The 22,307-nt window shown below is 46.3% G+C and overlaps 1 protein-coding gene across 1 annotated transcript in view; it reads right to left on the reverse strand.

Moving 5' to 3' along the window:
• The window catches only part of MCM6 (minichromosome maintenance complex component 6), an 89,188-nt gene that overhangs the window by 56,545 nt on the left and 10,336 nt on the right, over window positions 1-22,307 (reverse strand). The window contains exons 4-13 of the mRNA XM_085647531.1: window positions 20,577-20,826; window positions 20,058-20,223; window positions 19,839-19,984; window positions 19,305-19,455; window positions 18,943-19,084; window positions 17,699-17,840; window positions 14,502-14,609; window positions 14,264-14,419; window positions 12,884-13,012; window positions 6,386-6,547 (exon numbers count right to left, since the gene is read on the reverse strand). Coding sequence (XP_085503657.1) covers window positions 6,386-6,547; window positions 12,884-13,012; window positions 14,264-14,419; window positions 14,502-14,609; window positions 17,699-17,840; window positions 18,943-19,084; window positions 19,305-19,455; window positions 19,839-19,984; window positions 20,058-20,223; window positions 20,577-20,826 — 1,552 coding nt within the window. The remainder of the gene's footprint in view (window positions 1-6,385; window positions 6,548-12,883; window positions 13,013-14,263; window positions 14,420-14,501; window positions 14,610-17,698; window positions 17,841-18,942; window positions 19,085-19,304; window positions 19,456-19,838; window positions 19,985-20,057; window positions 20,224-20,576; window positions 20,827-22,307) is intronic.

The following is a 22,307-nucleotide window of genomic DNA, read 5'->3' on the forward strand; positions in this document are numbered from 1 at the left end:
ATGCCCATGCGCACTATGGTCCAGGGGAGGAGTCACCTATCTCAGGATACTTCGAAGACTCTTCCAGGACAACAACGTGCAAACATCCGGACCCAACACTAGGCGGCGATCTATGCACAGATGAATTCAGCAGCCCACTTGCCTCGAACATAGCAGTACCCAACCTTAGCGGCGACCACCGGTATCCGTTGCAGCGGTTTGAAAAAGTGTCTTTAGTACAGCCTGGCCCACACTAGCTTGTTGCTTGGAATGCACGTCTACACAGTAATGTTTTGTGAAGGTGTGCGGTGTTGACCATGTGGCTGCTTTGCAGATGTCATCTAAGGGTATGTTCCCTAGAAAAGCCATAGAAGCCCCTAACTTTCTAGTAGAGTGGGCTTTAGGTGGAATAGATAATGTTCTTTTTGCCTTTTGATAGCAAATTTGTATGCACTTTACAATCCACCTAGCTATCCCGGATTTACAGATGGGGTTGCCTTTATGTGGTGGAGAGAAGGAAACAAACAATTGTTTAGTCTTCCTGAAAGGTTGCGTTCTCTGTATGTAGTACAGTAAAGCCCTTTTAACATCAAGTGTGTGTAAGGCCCTTTCCGCAACAGATTGAGGTTGCGAGAAAAATACAGGTAATTCCACCGATTGATTGAGATGGAAGGGGGAAATGACCTTGGGCAGAAACTTCGGATTTGTACGAAGTATGACCTTGCTGTGATGTATTTGTAGGAAGGGTTCCTGTATAGTGAACGCTTGTATTTCACCAACCCTTCTAAGGGAAGTGATAGCTACGAGGAAAGGTGTTTTCCAGGTGAGGAACTGTAGCTCACATTTATGCATTGGTTCGAAGGGTGGACCCATTAGCCGTGTAAGAACTACATTTAGATTCCATACAGGGGAAGGTGGTGCCCTGGGAGGAATTACTCGTTTAAGGCCTTCCATAAAGGCTTTAATAGCGGGCACTCTGAACAGTGATAAATGCTGTCTGTTTTGTAGATAAGCAGCAATCGCTGCTAGGTGTAGGCGTATGGATGAATATGCCAGGTTACACCTGTGAAGATGGAGCAGATAGCATATGATGTGCTGTATGGATACATCTAAGGGGTTGATTGTATTGTTACGGCAGTAAACTACAAATCTCTTCCACTTTGCAGCATAACCTGCTCGAGTGGTAGGACGTCTGGCTTCCTTGATAATGTTCATGCAATCAGGGGAAAGGTTAAGGTACCCAAATTTTAAGATTTCAGGAGCCAGATTGCAAGGTTGAGCTGAGCTGGGTCCGGGTGCCTGATTTCTCCATGGTTCTGAGTTAGGAGGCATGGGGACAGGTGCAGTTTTTGATGTGGTACCAACGAGCGCTGTAGTAGGGTGGTGTACCACGGCTGCCTGGCCCATGTTGGAGCTACCAGAATGAGTGTGAGGGAGTGCTGCTGTAGCTTCCGTACCACTAATGGAATTAGAGGGAGAGGTGGAAAGGCGTACGCAAATTTGCCTGACCAGTTCATCCATATCGCATTGCCTTTGGACAATAGGTGTGGGTATCTGGAGGCGAAGCTTGGGCATTTTTTGTTTTCGTGGGTGGCGAAGAGGTCTATCTGAGGATGCCCCCACTTTTGGAAGAATGGGTGAAGGACCTGTGGATGCAGTTCCCATTCGTGCAGTTGTTGCGTTTGTCTGCTGAGCAGATCTGCCATGGTGTTTTGTACGCCTGGAACATGCTGTGCCAGGAGAAAGATGTTTTGAGGAATTGCCCATCTGCATATGCTCTGGGCTAAGCGGGAGAGCTGGGGAGAGTGTGTCCCCCCCCCTGTATTTGGATATAATACATTGCAGTCATATTGTCTGTGCGAATGAGGACTGCTTTGGCCGAAATCTGTTTTTGAAAGGATTTTAGGGCTAGAAAGATCGCCAAGAGCTCCAGATGGTTGATGTGGAGCGACTTTTGCTGTGGCGTCCATAGACCTTGCATTGTGAGGTGTAAGAGGTGTGCTCCCCAGCCGGAGAGCGATGCGTCCGCAGTTAGAATCACCTGAGGAACCGGGGCCAGGAACGGCCGCCCTTTGGAAAGGTTTGTGGTGTTCCACCACTGCAGAGAGTGATGAGTGCGGCCGTCCACCAACACCAGATCCGTCAGCTGTCCCTGGGCCTGGTTCCACTGTCGTGCTAGGCACTCTTGGAGTGGACGCATGTGAAGTCTTGCATGGGGCACTATGAAAATGCAAGACGCCATCATCCCTATGAGCTTCATAAACACTCGTGCTGGAAGAGAGTGTTGAGGGAGGAACGTTTGGCGCAAAGCTTGTATGCTTGCGATTCTGGCTGAGATTGGATAGGCAATACCTTTGGAGGTGTCTATAGTGGCCCCGAGATATTGCTTTGTGTGAGATGGTAGGAGGTGGGACTTTTGGTAGTTCACCGTGCAGCCTAGCTTGTGGAGCAGTTGGATGGTGCTGTTGGTATGTTGCACACATTGGTTGTAGGACGCGGCTTTTATGAGCCAGTCGTCTAGGTAAGGGAAGACGTGAATATGTTGACGTCTGAGGTGTGCTGCTACAACTGCTAGGCATTTGGTAAACACCCGTGGTGCGGTGGAGACCCCGAAGGGGAGAACTGTGAACTGGTAATGTTGACCGTCCACCACAAACCTGAGGTACTTTCTGTGAGAAGGGTGTATTGGAATGTGAAAGTATGCGTCTTTCAGATCCAAGGTAGTGAGAAAGTCTCCCTGACAGAGGAGCGGGAGGACTTGTTGCAGGGTGACCATGTGGAAATGGTCTGAATGTATGTACGCATTTAGAGGCCGGAGGTCCAGAATGGGCCTCAGGGTCCAGTCTTTTTTCGGTATTAAGAAATACAGAGAGTAGACCCCTAGATTTTGCTGATTGACGGGGACCTGCTCTATAGCGTGTTTTTGGAGGAGGGAGAGCACCTCCCGTTTGAGCAGTGTGGAATGTTCTTGGGACATTGGACGGTGCCTTGGTGGGATATTGGGTGGGGTAGATGTTAGCTCGAGACAGTACCCTGACCGAATAATTTGGGTCACCCATTTGTCCGATGTTATGGATTCCCATGCGTGGATAAAGGTTTGTAGTCTGCCCCCGACCGGAGTGGGATGGTCTGGGGGGAGCGGAGGGAAGTCATTGTGCGGGCGGGGTGGCAGAACGGGTGGTGTTAGTTTTGCCCCTGCCCTTATTGTTGTTGCCTCTGTAACCACCCCTTTGGTAGCCCTTTGAAAAGATATTTTGAGGAGAGGATTTGTAGGAGGTAGAGGCGCTATCGGTGGAGTAGCCTCTGCCTGTGCTGCGAAAGGATGAGCATCGAAAGGAGCGTTTAGGGGTCTGTGATTGTAACGCCCCCATAGACTTTGCTGTGTCTGTGTCTTTTTTCATCTTTTCTAATGCTTCGTCCACCTTCGGCCCGAAGAGATTTTGTTGGTCAAAGGGGTGATTTAGGATGGATGCCTGGACTTCGGGCTTGAATCCTGAGATCCTAAGCCAGACATGACGACGAAGCAGGACACTAGTATTTATGGCTCTAGAAGCAGTGTCGGCTGCATCGAGGGCACATTTAATGGAGGTGTTAGTAATCAGCTTACCCTCCTGTATCAGGTCATGAGCTTTGCGTTTGTGTTTTTCCGGGAGGTGCTGCATAAGAGCCTCAAGCTCATCGTAGTGTGCCCTGTCATAGCGCGCAAGCAGCGCTTGTGTATTTGCAATGCGCCAGATGTTCGCGGCTTGTGAGGCGGTGCGTTTGCCAGACGTGTCTAGAAGTTTAGATTCCTTATCTGGCGGTGGGGCTTCTCCTGAGGACTGGGAGTTAGACCGCTTTCTAGCTGTGGACACAACCAGGGATTCTAAGGGAGCAGGGCCCTTAATGTATGTAGGGTCTGTGGGTGCCGCCTTATACTTTTTTTCTAATCTAGGGTTCAACACCCTGGCCCTGACAGGGTCTTTGAACACCTCTGCAGCATGCTTGGTGACACCTTTAAGCATGGGCAAGATAGCTGTGGACTTATCCTGAATGTCAAATGTATCCAGTAAGAAGTCGTCTTCCACTGGTTCACTATGCATTTCCACCCCATGGTAGTGTGCTGCTCTCTGCACTAAGTGGTGAAACCCTAAGGAGTCCTCTGGGGGAGACGGCCTGGATGGGTATAGGTCGTCCTGAGGCACATCCGGTATGTCAGGGTTTTGGTAGTCTTCCCATGGGTCTGAGGTCCCTGGTGGAGTGGGGTCCATTGGGGCATCCGCCGGATCATAATCTGGATCCCCGTAATCCGGATCTGGGGTCGGGGAATGATGAGGCAAGGGTGGCGGAGATGTGGGAGGGGGTGGAGGAGGTGGAGGAGGTAGTGGGGAGGGCACTCTGAGAGGAGAAGTAGCAGAGTCCTTCCGCTTAGGCGGTGGAGGAGCCGGTGTGTAAAGACTGTCTTTTTTTGACAACTAAAGTCAATAGTCCAGTCTTTGGATCCTTAAATAAGGTCTTTTGCAAAGGGTCTGGTGTAAAGAGGTCCAGTGGCACCGAATCGTCCGCTGGCGCCGATGTTTTCGGAGCCAAGGGTTTTGATGGTTTCTCTGCGCCATGTCTTTTTGGAACCTCCGTTTTTTTCGGCGTCGAAGTAGTTTTCGGCGCCGGAGCGTCGGTGCCAAGGGACTTGTGTTTGTGTTTTGTCGGCACCGAGAGTCCAGGTTTCGGCACCGGTGGCTTCGCTGGGTGTCACTTTCTTCGGTGCCGGACGGTGTTTTTTGGCACCAGGCGTCGGCTGGCTCGAGCCCGAGCTGCCGTGAGACTTCTGAGGCTTCGACACCGGGCCCGAAGGTGGGGTGATAGAAGCTGTGTGCTTGGTTTTACCCAGGCCTGCAGGAGAGGGTGTAACCTGAGTCTTTGGTTTTGGGCGCGGGGGTGGGAGGGGGGTACAGTATTCACGACCCGCTGCGCCGGTGTGATGTCCTCCACGTCGGAGTCGTCGGCCTCGGAAGCGCGGACGACGTCGTCCTCCTGCTCGGTGTGTAGTTGCCCCGAAGCTCCGGCGTCGTCTCCGAAGATGTCCGGTGGAGCTGCGGTCGATGAGTGCGCCATGGTGCGTCGAGCTCTTCGGTCCCGGATGGTCTTTTTTGATCGAAAAGACTTGCAGGCGGGGCAGTCTCTAGCCTCGTGTTCTGGAGAGAGGCAAAGGTTACACACCTGATGGAGGTCGGTGTGGGGAAATTTAGACCCACATTTTGGGCACTTTTTGAACGGAGTCCTTTCCATCGGCCGGGACCGGAGTCGAGGAGGGCCCGAAGGCCGGTGCCGATGTGCGGAATGGAGAAAAGTGCCGCTTCGAGAGATGAAGATAGATGAAGAAACTCGAAGAACGAGGATTTTACGTCGAGGCTGGAACCGTAGAAGTTCGAAGCCGGAGCACGAAGTATCACATCCGAGCCCGATGGCGGAAAAAAAACAATCTGAGGATGGAGCTGAAGCCCATGCGCAGTACGGACCGAAGGAGGAGTCACCGAACTCGTGACTTCCAAAGACTGTCCAAAGAACAAAAACAAACTGCAAACATCCGGGCCCAACACCAGATGGCGATCTATGCTAAGTGTACAATCTGCAGCTCATATGCCTCGAACATACATTTTTGGGTAGGTTGGATGGTTGAACCAGCCTTTAAGACCCATTTTTTTTTAAGTTGTTCTCTACATACTCTTGTATTACTGGAAGTTGCCATCTTTGGGAAAGGCTTCTGGTTATTTTGATTGTCAGATTGTATGAATATAGCTTCAACAGTGCCACTAGACTACAGCAGATAATCAATATATGATGCAAGAGAATTCTAAAACTAGTAACCCCAGACTTTGGACTGCTAGCATTAAACAAGTGAGCCCAAAACCTTTGTTTTAAAGTCATAACATTTAATTGCCTTCATTTTTTTCTAGGTCCAGTTAAAGAGCTCAAAATATGATTTATAATAAGGAGCTAATGAGTTATGCCTCAGAATACAGTGGCAGTCTATAGGACTGTACAAGTGGGGGTGTAATATACCAATGAATTTTTAGCACCTTCTAATCGCAGTATGGAATATGAAGGGACTCCCAATCTGTAGATTCAGGAGTGTCATGCAAACTTTATTAAATCAGAAATGTTAATTTCCAATTAAATAGAAAAAAGTAACCTAGTGGGAGATGCTGGAACTAAAATGACAAAACTGGTGAGAAAGTATGACAAGAGCCCCTGTCCATGCCTTTAGTCTTCCTTAAAGTGATACCGTAGCGCCACCAGTTAAGCAAAAATAACTCTAGACTTACATTGAGTGTGGGGGGAAAAACCCACAAGAGACACTAGAAACCGATCAAAGCATAAAACTAGACAAAACCACAAACCGACAAAAAATAAAGTCCACATTTCCTACCTCATCACAACAATGCATTCTGGCCATGGCTTCAGACAGACGGATCATACTCTCCAGCTGTCGCACCGTGATCCTCCAGGAAGACTTAGTAACTCCGGAGCCATCCCTCTGACGCAAGCGCTTGTACTGCTCAACAATAAAATCTTCAGATTCCTTCGAAATCTGCAATAAAATGACAGCACCTTTGAGTCATGCAATGTCTTCGACAAAATAGTCCTCAAAATTAAGGATTAATTCTCTTGGCAAACAGATTTTTGCGGTATACTGTTTAACAGTTAAGCGTAATTAAACCCTAAAACTCATGCAGTCTTGCTGATCTTCCTCTTCAAAGAGTCTTGATAAAAATGCAGAGCCAAAAAAAAAAAAAAAAAAAAGTACAAGATGTATATATTTTCCGCATATAAAACAGTTTAATTTGATAAATAAGGAAACCGGTAGGAATAAAAGTGCAAACCACAAAATTTACATTGCATATTTAAAAATAAATAAAAGTAGCTTCATTCAATTCCAATTGACGAATCCTGGAGGTAAATCAAATCTTAAGAAATCCTCTCAATACCCAAGAGCTATATAATCTTTAATGCAAACATGACGGTCATTCTGCCGAATGACAGACCCAAGGCATTTACTACACTACACGTCTTACATGAACACTGTCAGAGAGAACAGTCATTTCAAGCAGCCTATTAAAAAAAGGACAAGAATAAATGCTTAGGTTGTTTCTTGCGTTTGGGACAAACACCAAGCAACCCTTTAATACATTTCTAATTCTGAGTGTCCTCAGAGGCAGGGGAAAAAAAAAAAAGAAACAGCAACACCTTCCTTCCCAAATAGTTTGATGTGCCTAGGTGCCAATTGCTTCTTGATTAGGACAGTCAAGTCAAAGTCTGCCATCTCCACTGCCTCATTTGTGCTTTCAAGTTCTTGAAACACGTGAACTTAAATCCATAGTGCACCAGATATGCAGGATTTAGACATATGTAGATTCTGTCATTCACAAAATACTTCATAAACTAGCAACAAGTTGGTACTTGGACCCCACCTAGAAAGGGACATCTTTCCCAAAGTATAACTTCATTATTTTTCATATTAAGTAAACCAAAAGTGGTGCAAGAGCACACCCTTGATAATCTGAATTTTATTGGTCAGGTTACTGCCCTCCACAACCCACCAGGCAAGGCATCACCCTTGCTTAGTTCTCCTATTAGTTTCCCCTGCTAAGCCCACAGACATGAAAATCTGATGTTATCTTTAAGAGCTTATGGTAATTCACTTAATTTGAACTGCTCTTCATGTCAAGAACAAAGGAAAAGGTGTCTTTGAGACCCTCAAGGACACTGTCTTGGGATCCTGCTGTATTCTTACAATAGCTTTCTGAAAAGAATTTAGAAAAAAAAAATCCAAAATGAACAGAGGACCGTGGTTATGCAGATATTTAAATAAGACTCCCATCTGTGGGCACAGTCTGCCCTTGTGCCTTGCCAGTTTTTACCCTAGACAATACCAATAATACTTGATGAAAAACCATATGTCAAAGAGAACTATACCTGTTCTAGCTTTCTGGGTTTTCGGTTCAAGTATTCGGTTGTAGGAGTTGGTACTCTGGTGGTAGACTCAGGGGTCCCCCAGGGTCAAGGATGCACTCTTGCTACACCCTAAGCAGCACTAGGGCGGCCGGAAGCAGAGTGCTGAGGCCCAATGGTATCCAATGGGGGATGGAGGGCCTCTAGTTGGTGGTTGCTGACTAGCAGGCCATAAGGTTGTGGGAACAAAGCTCTTAGACTTAAGCTCAGGGCAAATAGGGGTTCAAGCCAGCACAAAAGATATACCCTCCGTGGCACTGAGGCAGCCGGGTGCACAGTACTGTTTTGGCGTTGGGAGACCTGTGGCTTTCAATGGGGAGTCTCCAGTTTGCAAACACTGCAGGCTCAGGGACGAAGGTCTTCTGGGTGCGACCACCACTTGGGGGAGGTAAGTTGGGATGCTCAGGGTTGGTTAGGCACCGTCGGTTGGGCCACCCAAGGCCGTCAGGTGCAAGGGTGCCTTTTAGGGTCGTATCTTACGAGCTCCTGGTTGCGGAGGGGGGGGGGGGGGGGGGGGGGGGGGGGGGACCTTCCAGTTTGAGGCTGCAGGCATCTGCTGGAGGCAGGTCAGGGGCAACCGGATCTCGGGTCAGGATCGCCGGGGAGACCTCGTGGTTTTGGGCCACTCGAACTCAGGCTGTGGGCATCGGGTGCAGACTTTGCCAGACCTGGAGTCTGTTGGTGAACAAATACGGTGTTCACAGGAGACAGTCTTTTCTTTTGAAGGGAGGGCAGGTCCTCTGGCTTCTTGAGGCTGCTGGCTGCATCGGAGTTTCGCTTCTGCAGGCTCAGGGTGGGGACAGGCCGGCAGGGCTGGGGCCAAGTCAGTGGGCGTCCCCTTAGCTTCAGCACGGCTGTTCAGTTCTTTTCTTGTAGTTTCTTCTCTGAGGAAGCAGGGTTCAGGGGTGCCCCTAAATACAAGATTTAGAGGTGTTACAGGTAGGTAGAAGGTTGGGACCAACGGGTCCCTTCCCGGGAGGGGGTAGTTTCCCCTTTTTTATGCCATCCTCCAGTGGGAGGGGGCATAAGCCTCACCCTGTTTGGCTGGGTCCCCCTCCTCCCCACATCTGCGAGACAGCGGAGACTGAGTGGGGCTTCACCTCGCCTCCCCCACCTGAGGGGTGGAGTTGGCAGAGGTGGGCACACCTCCCTTCCTCACTTGGTTTTCCCGCTGGTTCTCCCGCCCAAAGTGGGGGGTCAGAACCAGGGGACAGTTGCTGGAAGCAGCAAGTTGCCAAGGGAAACTCACAAAGGCGGCTAGCCTTTGAAGCTTCCCCTTCGTGGACCCTGCCCATCCTGGGGGAGGAGGCTTGGCACCTCATCCCAGAATGTGCATTGTTTCAGGAACCTATCCCCCCCCCCACCAGCAGAGCGGCAGGTTCTCGCCCCAGGGGTCCACAAACATGTCTGGTGGTGGCAGCTGAAAGCAGCCACTCAGCCTGGGCACTGGCGACAGGTCGTTTTTCAGGTGGCATCTCTAAGAAGCCCTCAGTGTGCATTTTTCATTAATTCCCACACTAGCATCAGTGTGGGTTTAATGTGCTGAGAAGTTTGATAACAAACTCGCAGCACCATATACTCTTAATGGCAGCACTGCACTTACAATGGTTAAGAATGGACTTAAACACTGTAGGGGTAAAGGGCTCATGCTCCTGTACCCTCACCACTGGTATAGTGTACCCAGCTGGAAGGGTGCCTGATCAATGCCAGGGCAGTGGGTTGCAGGCATGGTACACAGGGTAGTGTATCATGTCTACTTCACTTTGTTCTAAACCAAGACATGCAGCCTACAAAGGCAGTGTGCAAGTTTAAGGGTAAAGGGCCTCCAAGGTTGGCACAATAAGTGCTGCAGCCCTTGGAGGTCTTCCCTGATCACAGTGCCCTGGGTACCTGTGGCACCATTTACCAGGAGAGGGGGGGGGGGGGGGGTTGGGGAGACCTGTGGCCAGAGATACCAATTGGGTTTTGTTTTCAACGCAGTTTTAGGGAAAGAACATAGGCCCCAAATACCTGATTGGCAGGAGCCCAGGCCATACTTAGTCAAAGCACATCAGCAGTTCACCGAAAATTGGGGGCAACCATGCAGAAAGAGGGCACTTTCTCACAGTAGGGTGTGTGCGTAACATGCAAGGGTTGTGACCAGCACCAGGTGGTATTGTCGGTATGACAGGGCCAGCTTCTAGCATTGGATTAGCACGGGGGAAATGTAGGGAAAGGCTGAGCAGTATTTCCAATGGGTAGAGAAGTGGCAGTATCATGTTTGATAACTACGAGTTCATAATCAATGAGTTTGTAATCAGGAATACTCTCTGGTAGTGCGAGTGGACCAGACATAACATGTGTGGAAATGTCACTTTGGAGGAAAGTGGGCATTTTGATGATCATGGCTATGTGCCCATCAGCCGGTCTCAACTTAACATCTTGCAGCTGGGGACAGCTACACCTGTGCATTCCCGATTGAAGGCCTTAACTAGGGGCTCATGGGAAACTGCAGACCACTGCCAGGATGGTCATGAGGGAGTGGAATTAGAACCGCATTTCAAGGGGTAAGAAAACAACTTTGTATAATAAAGCCTTTTTCAACTTGGCCCCACTAAAGAAAGTGATCTAACCTCCCAGAGTAGAATGACAGTACAGAATTTAGAGAGGGCCTGCGCATTTCAAAAGGTGGCCTCTTTAACCGACTGCATTTTCAAAGGCACGAGGGCATAACTATTGGGACTCTGGCATCAGCAGTTGGGACGCTTTTAGATTTGGAACAATACTACACTGATTCAATACTGGGACAGCGATACGAGGTATCCTTAGGGCAGGAGGGACTTCAACTTGGGCTTGTGATGCTCCAGGAAAAGGGATCACAACTTGCTGGATTTTGCCTGATGTTTCTGGCCTGCAGCTAGTGCCAACTTACGTGGCCCTGGTCTGGAAGTACTCTCCAAGGGCCGGTTAGCTGGACTCCTGTCCACGAGACCCCAGGGACACAAAGAATCTCACAGTTTGCACAAGATTGTAGAAAAGGGTGGAAGTGATTGTTGGTTGGACAAGGACTGTCCGGACGTAAATCATAACGCTGTGCAGAGGGGTGTGTTTGCAAAGATCAGCAGGCACCAGAGGTGTTGAGAAATAAGGAGTGTTAGGAAGCATGCAGAGTCGAGGGAACCTTGTTCAGAACCATGCGCTCCAGAGTGTATGGTGTTCGAGTGGTGTTGGGGGAACCTGAGCTGGGAGCCAAGACTAAGGGGAACATGTCTAAAGGACTTGGAAGCGCACCAGCTTCCCGGGTCGCAACCATTTGAGCCGCTGGGTGCCCGCAGGTCTAATACAGATGGATGAAGTAAATAACTTTGTGTTAGGTGGTTCCAACTGTCTAGTTAACGGGCACCAGCAGGAGCAATGTATCGTTGGCTGGTGTACTTGAATGACTGAAGGGCTGGGACACGAGGGATAGTCAAAGACCTATGACTGTTTGACCTCTCTGTGAATGGGAAAGTTCAACAATTGCATACAACTGTAAAGTGTATAAACCATGTGCTTCTCGCTTTGGTGCGTGTGTGCGCGCCTGTGTGCGCGCGCACCTGTGTGTGTCTGTGTAATGCAAAGACAAGCGTTTTATACATACTGTTTGTATGCTTTGTGGCGTACGCCTTGTGTTGAGGGTGGTGTTGTGCCAGAACCCCGGATATCCGTTGACGCAGGGAGGCCGCGTATACATCTTCAGAAACAAATCTGACATCGTGAATGCGATAAAGAGCATCACAACAAAAAGAAGCCATTCTAAAAAACGCAAAAAGTATTCAACCTGCTTTTGTAATAGAACTCCATAGATAAAGATGATATCAATCCATATTCATTTATCTCTAACCACAAAAACGGTGGCGTCAACGGATAGAGGAAAAACTACTTATCTATAGAAATGCCCTATATCGAAACCATTAAGTTGATAAGGTGCCCCAAGAGGATTATGTAACTGAGAAAAACTTAATCTCTAGCAAAATTAAGATTTTATGAAAATTCTTGGTCCTGAAGAAGGTGAAACCATTGAACACCGAAACGCTGCGTCGACTGTTTTCATTTTTAATATTAGATTGTAACCTTCAATGGGAGGAAAATTACACATAGCACTTTAACTATATAAATTGTTTTTAATAAAAATTCTTTTTAACTGTGACTGTATTGAATAGTACGTCTTTTTGAAACTGCATGTTGTACTGGGTTAACGTCAGAAAAGTCTTTATTGTGGTAACCCCAAATGAGATAGTGATCTTTCTAAAAAATATGACCAATTAAATTGCAGGCCAAGTAGGAGCCTTGTTTTGCACATACGCTTTTTCTTTTTGGGAACGTTTGTTTTTTTGTTGTGCCAATACTTTACACTACGGCCCTGAGGATAATGCTAGACTGCTTGGTGCCAAGCTACCCATGGGTGAGACAGGTTATCAGACATGTGTTTAGTACTCCTCCCATTCAGTGGATTCCGACTGGCTTCGCTGCATCCCTGCCAGCCGGAAACCACTTGGCATAACAGCCTGTTTCAACTAGCACTTAAAGGGCTGCTCACCAGATGTGTAATAAGTCAAGCAGTAAGACAGCAGGCTAAAGTCTCACCACAGGAACGATCCACACTAAGCCATTTCTTAGGCTGCATTCATACATATACTCATTGACTGCAGACTACATAAAGCAAGATAAAACAATGGTGTTCATTAAATCCCATGACTGAATTGTTTTACAGGGATTTCCTGCAAGTTAGTATAGGGGTGGAGGTGTAATCAGGGGAAAGAAAAGTGATTTGAACAGCAATACCAACTGAGATGCAAATTCTCTAATAAGGCACTGTTTGATACCCTCTGAAAGCCTCCGTGAGCTATCCAAAATGCTCATGAAGAGTTAGGGATACGAGTACACTTTACGCTACCTTTGGTTTAAACTGCCTTGCAAACAGAAGGTATCTTCTAATGTCATCCAAAGAATAGACCCGATCAATCGACTCTTCGATCCTGGAATGAAGGTCCACAATACGCCTGGCAATTGCATAATCTGTGACCTAAAAAAAAAAAAAAAGGGTTGAAGTTACTCAAAGAACAAGCATGCAACAACATTCTTCAGGTCTCAACAGTCATTGAATTCACCTATTCAGGCTTTCAAATTCCAGCAAACCTCCAAAGAAACTATTTCTTTAGTTTGGCCACATAGGAATGCCTTACTGAAAGCAGTTGTCTGCTATTAGTAATTTCGTCATGTAATTCAGGTACATCAGGAGTCAAGCACAAAAAAGTATACATCAAAATGCACATTAAATGATTATAAGTTTATAAATTCCCATTTAGTTAACCCAAATTCCGATGTAGTACGTTATTAAATGTTTGAAACCACTAGTTCAGAGTTTTGTACTGTGTATCTAATATGAATGGGACCATATTTAGCAGCACCCAAACTGACAAGCTCTTCAACAGAATAGAGGGTTACAGATTCAGCTAACCTAACACTTAAACACTGCTTATTGCGCTATATTTTACATCACTCACGACATTGTTGATCTCACTGCAAGATTTGCTATTAACATGAGAAAACGGTGCATGGCAGGACAAATATATATTATACCCATGTATAAACGCACACAGATACACACAAAGCAATTACCTTTCAGGCTTAGACACAAATTATGCATGCAAAAAAGCAGAGAACTCTGGGTAGTTGCAAAGTTTAGGTGGAGAGCAGCTCCTGTATAGTGCGCCCTACAACACCTGTGACGCTGAATTTTCTCACGTCAAATGTCTGTTTTTCTAGTGAAGTTTAAGCATAAAATTAGCATAGTGCTAAGCATGCGGAGCTAGACAGGGACAAAGTCTGTTGCCATTTCTACCTGAAAGTCTTAAACATAAATTTGCACAGTGCCAACAACGTAGAGCTGTAAAATGACAAAGGCCTTTTACCACTCCAGGCACAGTATCACAGCTTTGGATTGGTAACACGATCCAAGCAAACCAGGAATGATTAAATAGATGTTCGAGCTGAGCGAATTTAGTGTCGCTGGTGCTATAGGGCACTATATACAGGAGCTGCTCACCACAAACTTGCGAGCACGAGAGTAGGACTGAGAGTACAAGTAATGTAGGATCCAACAGTGAGGAAGCGGCAATCCAATGAAAACAAAAGCTGGGTTGTTAATTGACATTTTATACAGCCAACAACAGTTTACGTAAATATGTGCAACTGGCCTTTTGAACCAAAAGCACCATTGCAGAGCCCCCTCTTAAGACATCCTCTTTACATGTAGAGACAATGAGCACTTTACCTCATTACACTCGTCCACAAGAATGAAGAAGAGATCAAATCTGGACATAATGGGAGCGGACAGGTTTATGTTTTGCTTCAGAGACTTTGATCGGTCGTAACGCCCACCAATGGGGTTTGCAGCTGCCAAGATGGAGGTTCGAGCATTCAGAGTAGCCTGAGGGGGGGGAAAAAACAAATGCATTAAACAAGTGGTTTTCCAGTGTGCATCACTCTGCAAAGAATGGGGACCAACGTACCTTAACTCCAGCCTTAGTGATCGAAATAGTCTGCTGCTCCATGGCCTCGTGGATGGCGACTTGATCTCTATTATCCATTTTGTCAAATTCATCAATGCAGCAAACACCCTGAAACAGCAAGTACATAACAGATTGTTTGACAAATATTTAATCGTTTTAACTGCACAATTTGTATGCTGATAAAAACAAGATAATGACTTCTGCAAGGGGCAACTACTCTTTCCTGACTTTACAGTTAAGACTAGGGTCCAGACAGGAAATGTGTACTAACAGGACCCAAAAGTGCAGTAGCAAAACCCAGTGGTACCTGTATACTAGAAAAAAGCAACTTCTCTGAAAAGTCAAAATTCTAGCTACAGTGCCTGCGCTACGCATAGTGAATGTAATTTCTCCCTTAGTACATGGAGCAAATGGGATATATGCTGGTGGTGGGGGAGCAGAGCAAAGAAACTCATCCTCCGACAATTCTGAAACGGGCTAGAAAATTTATGGTAGTGCTGGAACCACAGGCCCTCATAGCCTTAGACGCTGAGGAAGTGTTAGACTCCATGCACTAGGTGCACTTATTTCTGGTTCTAAAATGATTGGGTTCGGTCTTTTCTGTTAACCTCTTCTGTACCCATGACGAGATGGTCTCGTCATGGAGCACAGTCGCGCTGTGCCCATGACGAGACCATCTCGTCATGACACCCACCCACTAGGGAATCGCCAGGCACAGGAGGGGGAAAAGGCCTGGCACCCAAAGGGTTAATGGGTGCTGCTACTTTAAGAATGAATACTTTTTTTATTACATAAGTACTTAAAATCATTGCAAATACACACCTGTAGCATCAAGGACTGTTAACACAAACCTCACACTTTTGTAAACAATAACTGCAAATATACAAAATGCTAATTGCCCCTATCCGGGCCATCAAAGTGGCCTTGACCCACTCCATTTCAGCTTTTGAGAGAAAGTTCTGCTATTAAAACCATGCTTATTCATGCAGCATTCTGGCCCGCACGGAGACTTATAAAAAGGTCCTTCAAATGTATTCTATTAAAAAGCTAAAGAGCCAATAAAAGCCAAGCTGGGAGACGTCTCCATTGTTCTAGATGAGGAAGTGCAACAAAGTTGCCCCAGCCAATCTCAACATTAAGTAATCAGGGGATGGGTTCTGATACTTATGCGCTGAAATAACCACACAGGTCATAGTCCCTTGAAAGGCACCTAGAGGTAGTCCTGGGCAGGTGGCAGAGACCCCCCCCCCCCCCCCAAACTCACTGATAGAGCAACAGCTTTTTTTAAATGACCACATTTCCCAAATTTTTTATACCCTCCAGAGAATTCAGGACGAGCCCTGAACAAGTCCACAACAAGGTAGATGCAACATTACCATACACTGCTCGGGGGGAGGGGGAATGGGGCTAGAATAGCACTGCAAACACTACAGTGAGATACACAACAGTGGTATCTGTCAGACTTCAGTGCATATCTGTATCCCAAGCTTCAGGTGATGATGAATGGTGCTTTACACGACTACAAGAACCATAAACGACCTAAAGCAGCAGACTTTCTAGCAAAAAATCATGAAAAGATGCTGGGCAGGATAGGACACTGTTCACAAGCAAGCACCAAACGCCACCAGGCAAGCCCTGACCTGGAACACTCAAGGGAAAGGAGGAAGGCCAAGAAACACCTGGCTCTGAGGCCTCAAGGCTGACTGCAAGGTGATGGTTACACCTGGAGTTAGACTGAAAGAAAAGCCCAGGATAGATTGCAGGAGAGTCCTGCTTGATAGCCTATACCCCAGGAGAGGTGGTAGGCGCAAGTAAGAACCAGCAACAAGTGTAGAGGGGATTCCAATGAACACTGATACGCACAGTACATTTTGTATACAGGAAACATTATAGGAAAACACTTCTAGAACTCATCAGGGGTGTTCTGGAGGCACGGGATAGAGCCATTGAATATGTGGGATTGCAGAGTAGACTCACATGCTACACCGCTGCAGAAGGGGTACAACTGCTGAAGTGAGAATATTGATGGGTTTTTACATGGTGTGACCTGATGGGCATCTACACACTGGGCAACATGGTTAAGGGAAAGGAACTGATAATTTAAAAGACCTGCAGGGGGGAAATGGCTTAGCTGCCACCCAGAAATATAAATACCTACAGATTAGCCATGCCCTCAATGCAGAGTTTGATCCGATCTTCCAGCAAGCAACCCACTGGAAATGGTGCCAGAGGAGATGACCAGTAAGGCCATCTGCCACACATACTGCACGCTACTTAAAAGGCCTGACAATCTACAAAAAACATCAAGAGCTGTGTGGGTGTTGGACTGCAGACAGCTAGAGGATATAGATTGGAGGCTACACTGAATGCATCCACGGGAGGTAGCAGGCGAGGTGAGCTCGAGACTTATCCAGCTGAAAGTGCTCCATAGGGTGCACTATAACACAAGGTGGCTATTTAAGATTAGCAGGGCACGCCCCCCTTAAACCCCCTCCCCCCCGCGTGCAGCCGCCGCACAGTGGAAATCAGTTTCCTCCGCACTATATGTTTGTGCCCCCTGATACAGAAATACTGACAGTTGATACAGAGCTGTCAGTCTGTGCAACTCCCATACCAGCTAACCCACAATTAGTTTTGTGTAATCTGTGCGACACTTGCTGAGTCGAACTGTTGAGCTTCACGGGGGAGGGATTTGTGTTAGCAAAGTGAGCCATCGCAAGATGTTGAGGGAGTCCACTGGCCCAAACTAAGGAATTGGTTGGCTGGTGTGAATAGCTGCGGAATGAGTAGTGTATGAAGTGAAAGGCTGAGCCTGGAAGTTTGAGAAGGTGTGAGGTTGCTGGTGGACTCATTACAGCCTGTGGACCCCCACTCACCCTGCAACACAAGACTCCTACACAGCAGCCGTGGAGAACAGTGAGGTAGGAGGAGTGAAGGCTTTGGCGAAGCGGACCAGGATAGCAGCGGCTTTCATGCAGTTTGAGTAGACCCATATTCAGCATGAAAGTTCAAGATATTCAGCCCTGCCACCTCAGATACACTGCGTTAAAGGCATCACATTTTATCATTCCATGTTTTGTGCAATCAAGAAAAACAAACTTTAAATTAAAAAAAACATGCAAGCAAAAATAAAGTTTCCACGTTTAGGTTAGTCTTAACTTTTAAGGCCATTAAGCCACTGCACAAGCACTACTCACATTATCAGCCAACATCAGAGCTCCAGCCTCAATGACAAATTCATGAGATTCCTCGTCTCTTACAACAGCTGCAGTGAGACCAGCAGCAGAGGATGCTTTACCACTAGTGTACACAGCACGTGGGCTGAACTCCTCGACGTGCCTAGGGAAGAGTAAATAGGTTTCAACCAGAAACAGATAACCACATTTATGAACGAGCACATGGCAATCCATAAACGTGAAAGCTTTATAAGTTAAATATTTAACTGTACATTTGAAATCAAACTAAATAAACTATGCTCCAAGAACTGTATTAGATTACTGTAATACTGCATTCAATAAAGCAAACAAAGTTACCGTAGGACTAGTCAGACCACCAATATATGGAGGTTTAAGATACTATAAATATAATAAGGTTAAGGTATGGGACGAGAAATATAACAATGTATGGGAACATATAATTTAATGGTAAGAGGCAGCAAAATTAAATTAAACGTCTCCATAACAGTTACCATTACCACTCAATTACTGTTATAGTCAAAGGCCGATTGATGCTACGGATTGGAATTTGATTTCCACTATATTAAACAGACGATACAGACATGTTTTGGCCCCCATCCAAGGCCGAAGCAATGCTTGATCTTTACAAAACGGGGATCGTATCCATTTTTTTTTTTTTAATTCATCGAAAGCTTGCAAGATGGAAGAGTTGGTGTACAGGTGATGAAGGTAATAACAGGGGATATCAGTGTCCACACAATTGAAATAGGTTGGGTATATATTAAATACCAAGTGTGCACAAAATTGCATTTAGCAAGCAGTTTTAATATTTATAATACCAACACTTCCATAGAGCGCGCTCATGTTTTTATCCCTCTCCTTTCATAAGTTATCAAATCATACGATGTATAAATACATTAAAAATAAAATCAGTAACAAGTGAGCAAAAAGCGAATTCCTGAATTAAGTAATATTTGTGACCTGCATGCAAGAATACATTAGCAAACGTGAAATGTAGCTCAATAAACAGATGAAAGTGGAGCATTAAGCTGGGTTAAACGGAAGGCAACTGTATTAATGTTAAAAATAACTTTCTAGCTAGATTTCTTTCCAAACTTAAAGACAAAGATTTCTGCATGCACCAAGACCTGAAACGTGAACCAATGTCAAGACTGACATATATGCGTTTCCCCCTAGAGATAAAAGCAAATAATTTTTGAAAAATGTAACAGTTAAAACAAAATTAGAAGGTGTGAAAGTCTTACTTGAGAAACTGGCTTTTGGCAGTACTTGGGTCTCCAACAATACAAATGTTGATGTCCCCACGCAACGAAGTGCCTTCCATTGTGGTCTTCCCAACACCACCAAACAGCATGAGCAAAATCCCCCTCTTTACCTCATCGTTACCTAAATCAAATGCAAAGCACAATAACAATAGATTCTCCAACTGTAGACATCAAAACCAATCTCTATCCAACTACATGGTGCCCATTCAATGGCAGATGCTCTACCTACCTTATACAAGTCTTTCATTCAAAACAGAACATACAAGCCTGTATCAATACTTCATTTCTAGTAAGTTTCCACAGCAACATCAGACTGTGGCAGTAAAGGAAAAATGATTTACCATGAACAGTTGGAAAGAGGCTGGTACACAGGTTGTGGTAAAGATTTTTGTCCTGACTCATTTCGAAGACCTTCTCCCACTCCTTGGCCGACATCTGGTTTTTAATGCTCTCCGCAGTCTGTTCTTCATCTTTCAACTCCTTTCCACCAAACTGAGGAGAAAGAAAAACTTAGTCAATTTTCACGAAGTTTGCCCACATACCAGAGCTTATTGTAACGTCCCTGGCTCTTTGGATTTGCACTTCAGCGGAAAAGGAAGTCAGCATTAACCACCGTCACTCTAGGAAGAGTGCACCAGGACAGGGCACACTGCGCTTTTAAGTCGCATCACAATACGCAAGGTATGACTTGCACATTCTTGTAAGAGGCACATTAAGTACAGGGTGATCAAACGAAGTTTTACCACAGATTACAATGGATGCAGAAGTTAAGGTGAACCGTGGTGGTAATTTCCTCACACCAGCTTAATCACCAAATATGAAAAGAACATACCATTCATTAAAACACAGATGAATTTTCCTGACTCAGAACTCACCCTGGGGTTTGTAGGTGCCACGTAGCAGGCCAAGAACACCAGCTTGTAAGACAGGTCCCTCACTCCAAGGGCTTTGAGTCCTTGCACGCCTTCATTCTGGAAGCCTTCAGGAGCGCCAATCCGGGAACTGGTCTCCGCGCGCACACCTGAAATAAACCGATAATCAATAAAAATTTTAAACACAGGCCTGAATCACAGAAGAATGGGAAGCCATCTTACCAGGAGTGGCCAATTGAGAGACGTCTGGCACAACAATTAACGTCCCTGTGAAGTCACACTTGTCTCCTGCCTGCGCCGACTCCACGGCTTCAGCGCGCAAGATTATTTCTACACTGCGAGGAATGCTGCCACGAGGAAGCTCCGCCTGGGTCTCTTGAATGCGCACCTACGAGATCACCACAAGAGAAACAGCAAAACCATATTTAATGGTAATTTGTGTCAAGTTACTTATTGCCAAAGGATTGTAGGCAGATTACTGCACTGTATCTGCTGGATTAACTACTAGGGCAGTTCACGTTTACTTCCCTTCATATAGAGTTAAAAGAATACAATTAAACCACAGTGGTATAAATAAAATATCCCCAACCCAGACATAAGGTGGTGGGTACAGGGGAAAAACTAGTGCAGGGTGAATTCTTCTGATAAAATGTAAACTATTTGAGCAACATTCTTTTTTTAAGTATACACTGGTTAATTTATGCCAGACAGGTTTGATTGAAAAATTAACCAAAAGTCTACCTTTTGAAAATCAACAAATCTTGATTTATTGGTGTCCAGCATGAACCTCCTGCGGTTTGCACAAACAGGATTTTTACAGATGTTGGGCTGTGTGTATTTGAATTGCTGCTCCACGTCTTTGATCAGCGTCTGACAGTCCAGGCATAAGAAGGTGCCACTAACGAGCTCGGGGTGAACAGGGTGGGTACGGACAACCTGCCCACTGATGCGCAGCAGGGAGCCGACTCTGGGAGTCGTCAGTTCTCGAATTCTGTGGGGACAATCAGAGGGAAGGTCAGTGAGGTACGATATACACGGTGTGTAAACTACTGCCACAAGCAATGCAAAAATGTATGTTTAAACAACCTAAAATACAACGAGGTTTTAGAATCAAACAGATCACTGCCTAAAGATCAGATGTATAATCTAATATATTTCTGAACCTCTGACTTGCGTCCACCTCCATGGTACTCCTCGCCTTCAAACATCAAGCTCCCTCTTCCATGTCAGGCATTAATCCACAAACAATGCTTCTAGGCGGCAAAGTAACACCTTTAGATTTTAATTGCCACTCGACCACAAACGCTTATACTGGTCCACCATAATGGTCACCTGGCAACACCGAACTCTATTGACCAATACACTGGACTTCTTGAATCTGCAGCACAGGCTTAAACTCTCTCTTCTGATAGGACTACCATCCCTAGTCAGACTTTGTGCTCCTTCAGTGCTTGGACATAGCAACAGGCTCGTTCCAAAGGACTCATTACCCCAGTGATATTTACCACCCAGACACTTAGTAAAGCCCCCCAGACACCTACTACTCTACCACCAGGTCTGCAGAACCATGAAGCAATGCACTCCCCTAAGCCAATCACAACGCTCCAATGCAGCATTGTGATTGCTCTGAGGGCTGTGGATCGGCGCTCAGATGGGTACTGGCATCCAGGTGGGGAACAAACAAAGTGCGCTTGACTGTTAGGTCGGGCCAAGTAGTCATGCTCATCTGAAATGGGCAAACCACTCCTCCCCTGTGCCTCCAGCCACTCCCTAACCCAGCCCTGAACCTGTTTAAAATAAAAATGATAACTATGTTATTTCATTTTTCCTTCTCACTGACAGTGGGGTGAAGCTCCTCCACCTTAGCAGAGGAGCCGCCCCCATCCATAAAACAGTGCTTTTTTCCTCTGGGTCCTTGGTTGGTAGCAGGGCAACAGAACTCCCCGAGGTGGGATTGCTCTCGGAGAAGCAGCAATTTCCTTATTTGGGAAAGTAAAGAACGTATGACCACCTGCAACAATACGAGTTAAATATGGGTAGGGTGGTCCGCGGTCTCACTTCCTCCATCACCTCCTGGAACACGCTCCCGCTTGTCGGTCACAGGCAAAGTGGCACTCAGTAAAATGGTCCTGCAGCCCAAGTGCCTCTACACTATGCAAGATTTGTTTTGCGTCCTACTGAACTCATTTCGACAGCTAAATGGGTTTTTGGTGTCCTTGGTCTGGGTATGAGACGGACCAGGGTCAGAATAGAGGTCCTGAAGTTGGATCTTACAGAGTGGGCTGGGCCTCCCAGACCTCAGGTTGGAGTATTTGGCAGGCCTCCTCCAGCATGCTACACTGTGGTGCAACGATGGCCCCAACTGAGAAATGGCACTTCTGGAAGAGACTGTTAAGCCGGAGGACCTCCTCAAACTACTCATGTGGGGCCACGGACTGCCAGCAAGTACCATCTATGTAGTGTCCCAAGTCA

The sequence above is a fragment of the Triturus cristatus genome, chromosome 3_2, assembly GCF_964204655.1.
Source record: "Triturus cristatus chromosome 3_2, aTriCri1.1, whole genome shotgun sequence".
Taxonomy (NCBI): domain Eukaryota; kingdom Metazoa; phylum Chordata; class Amphibia; order Caudata; family Salamandridae; genus Triturus; species Triturus cristatus.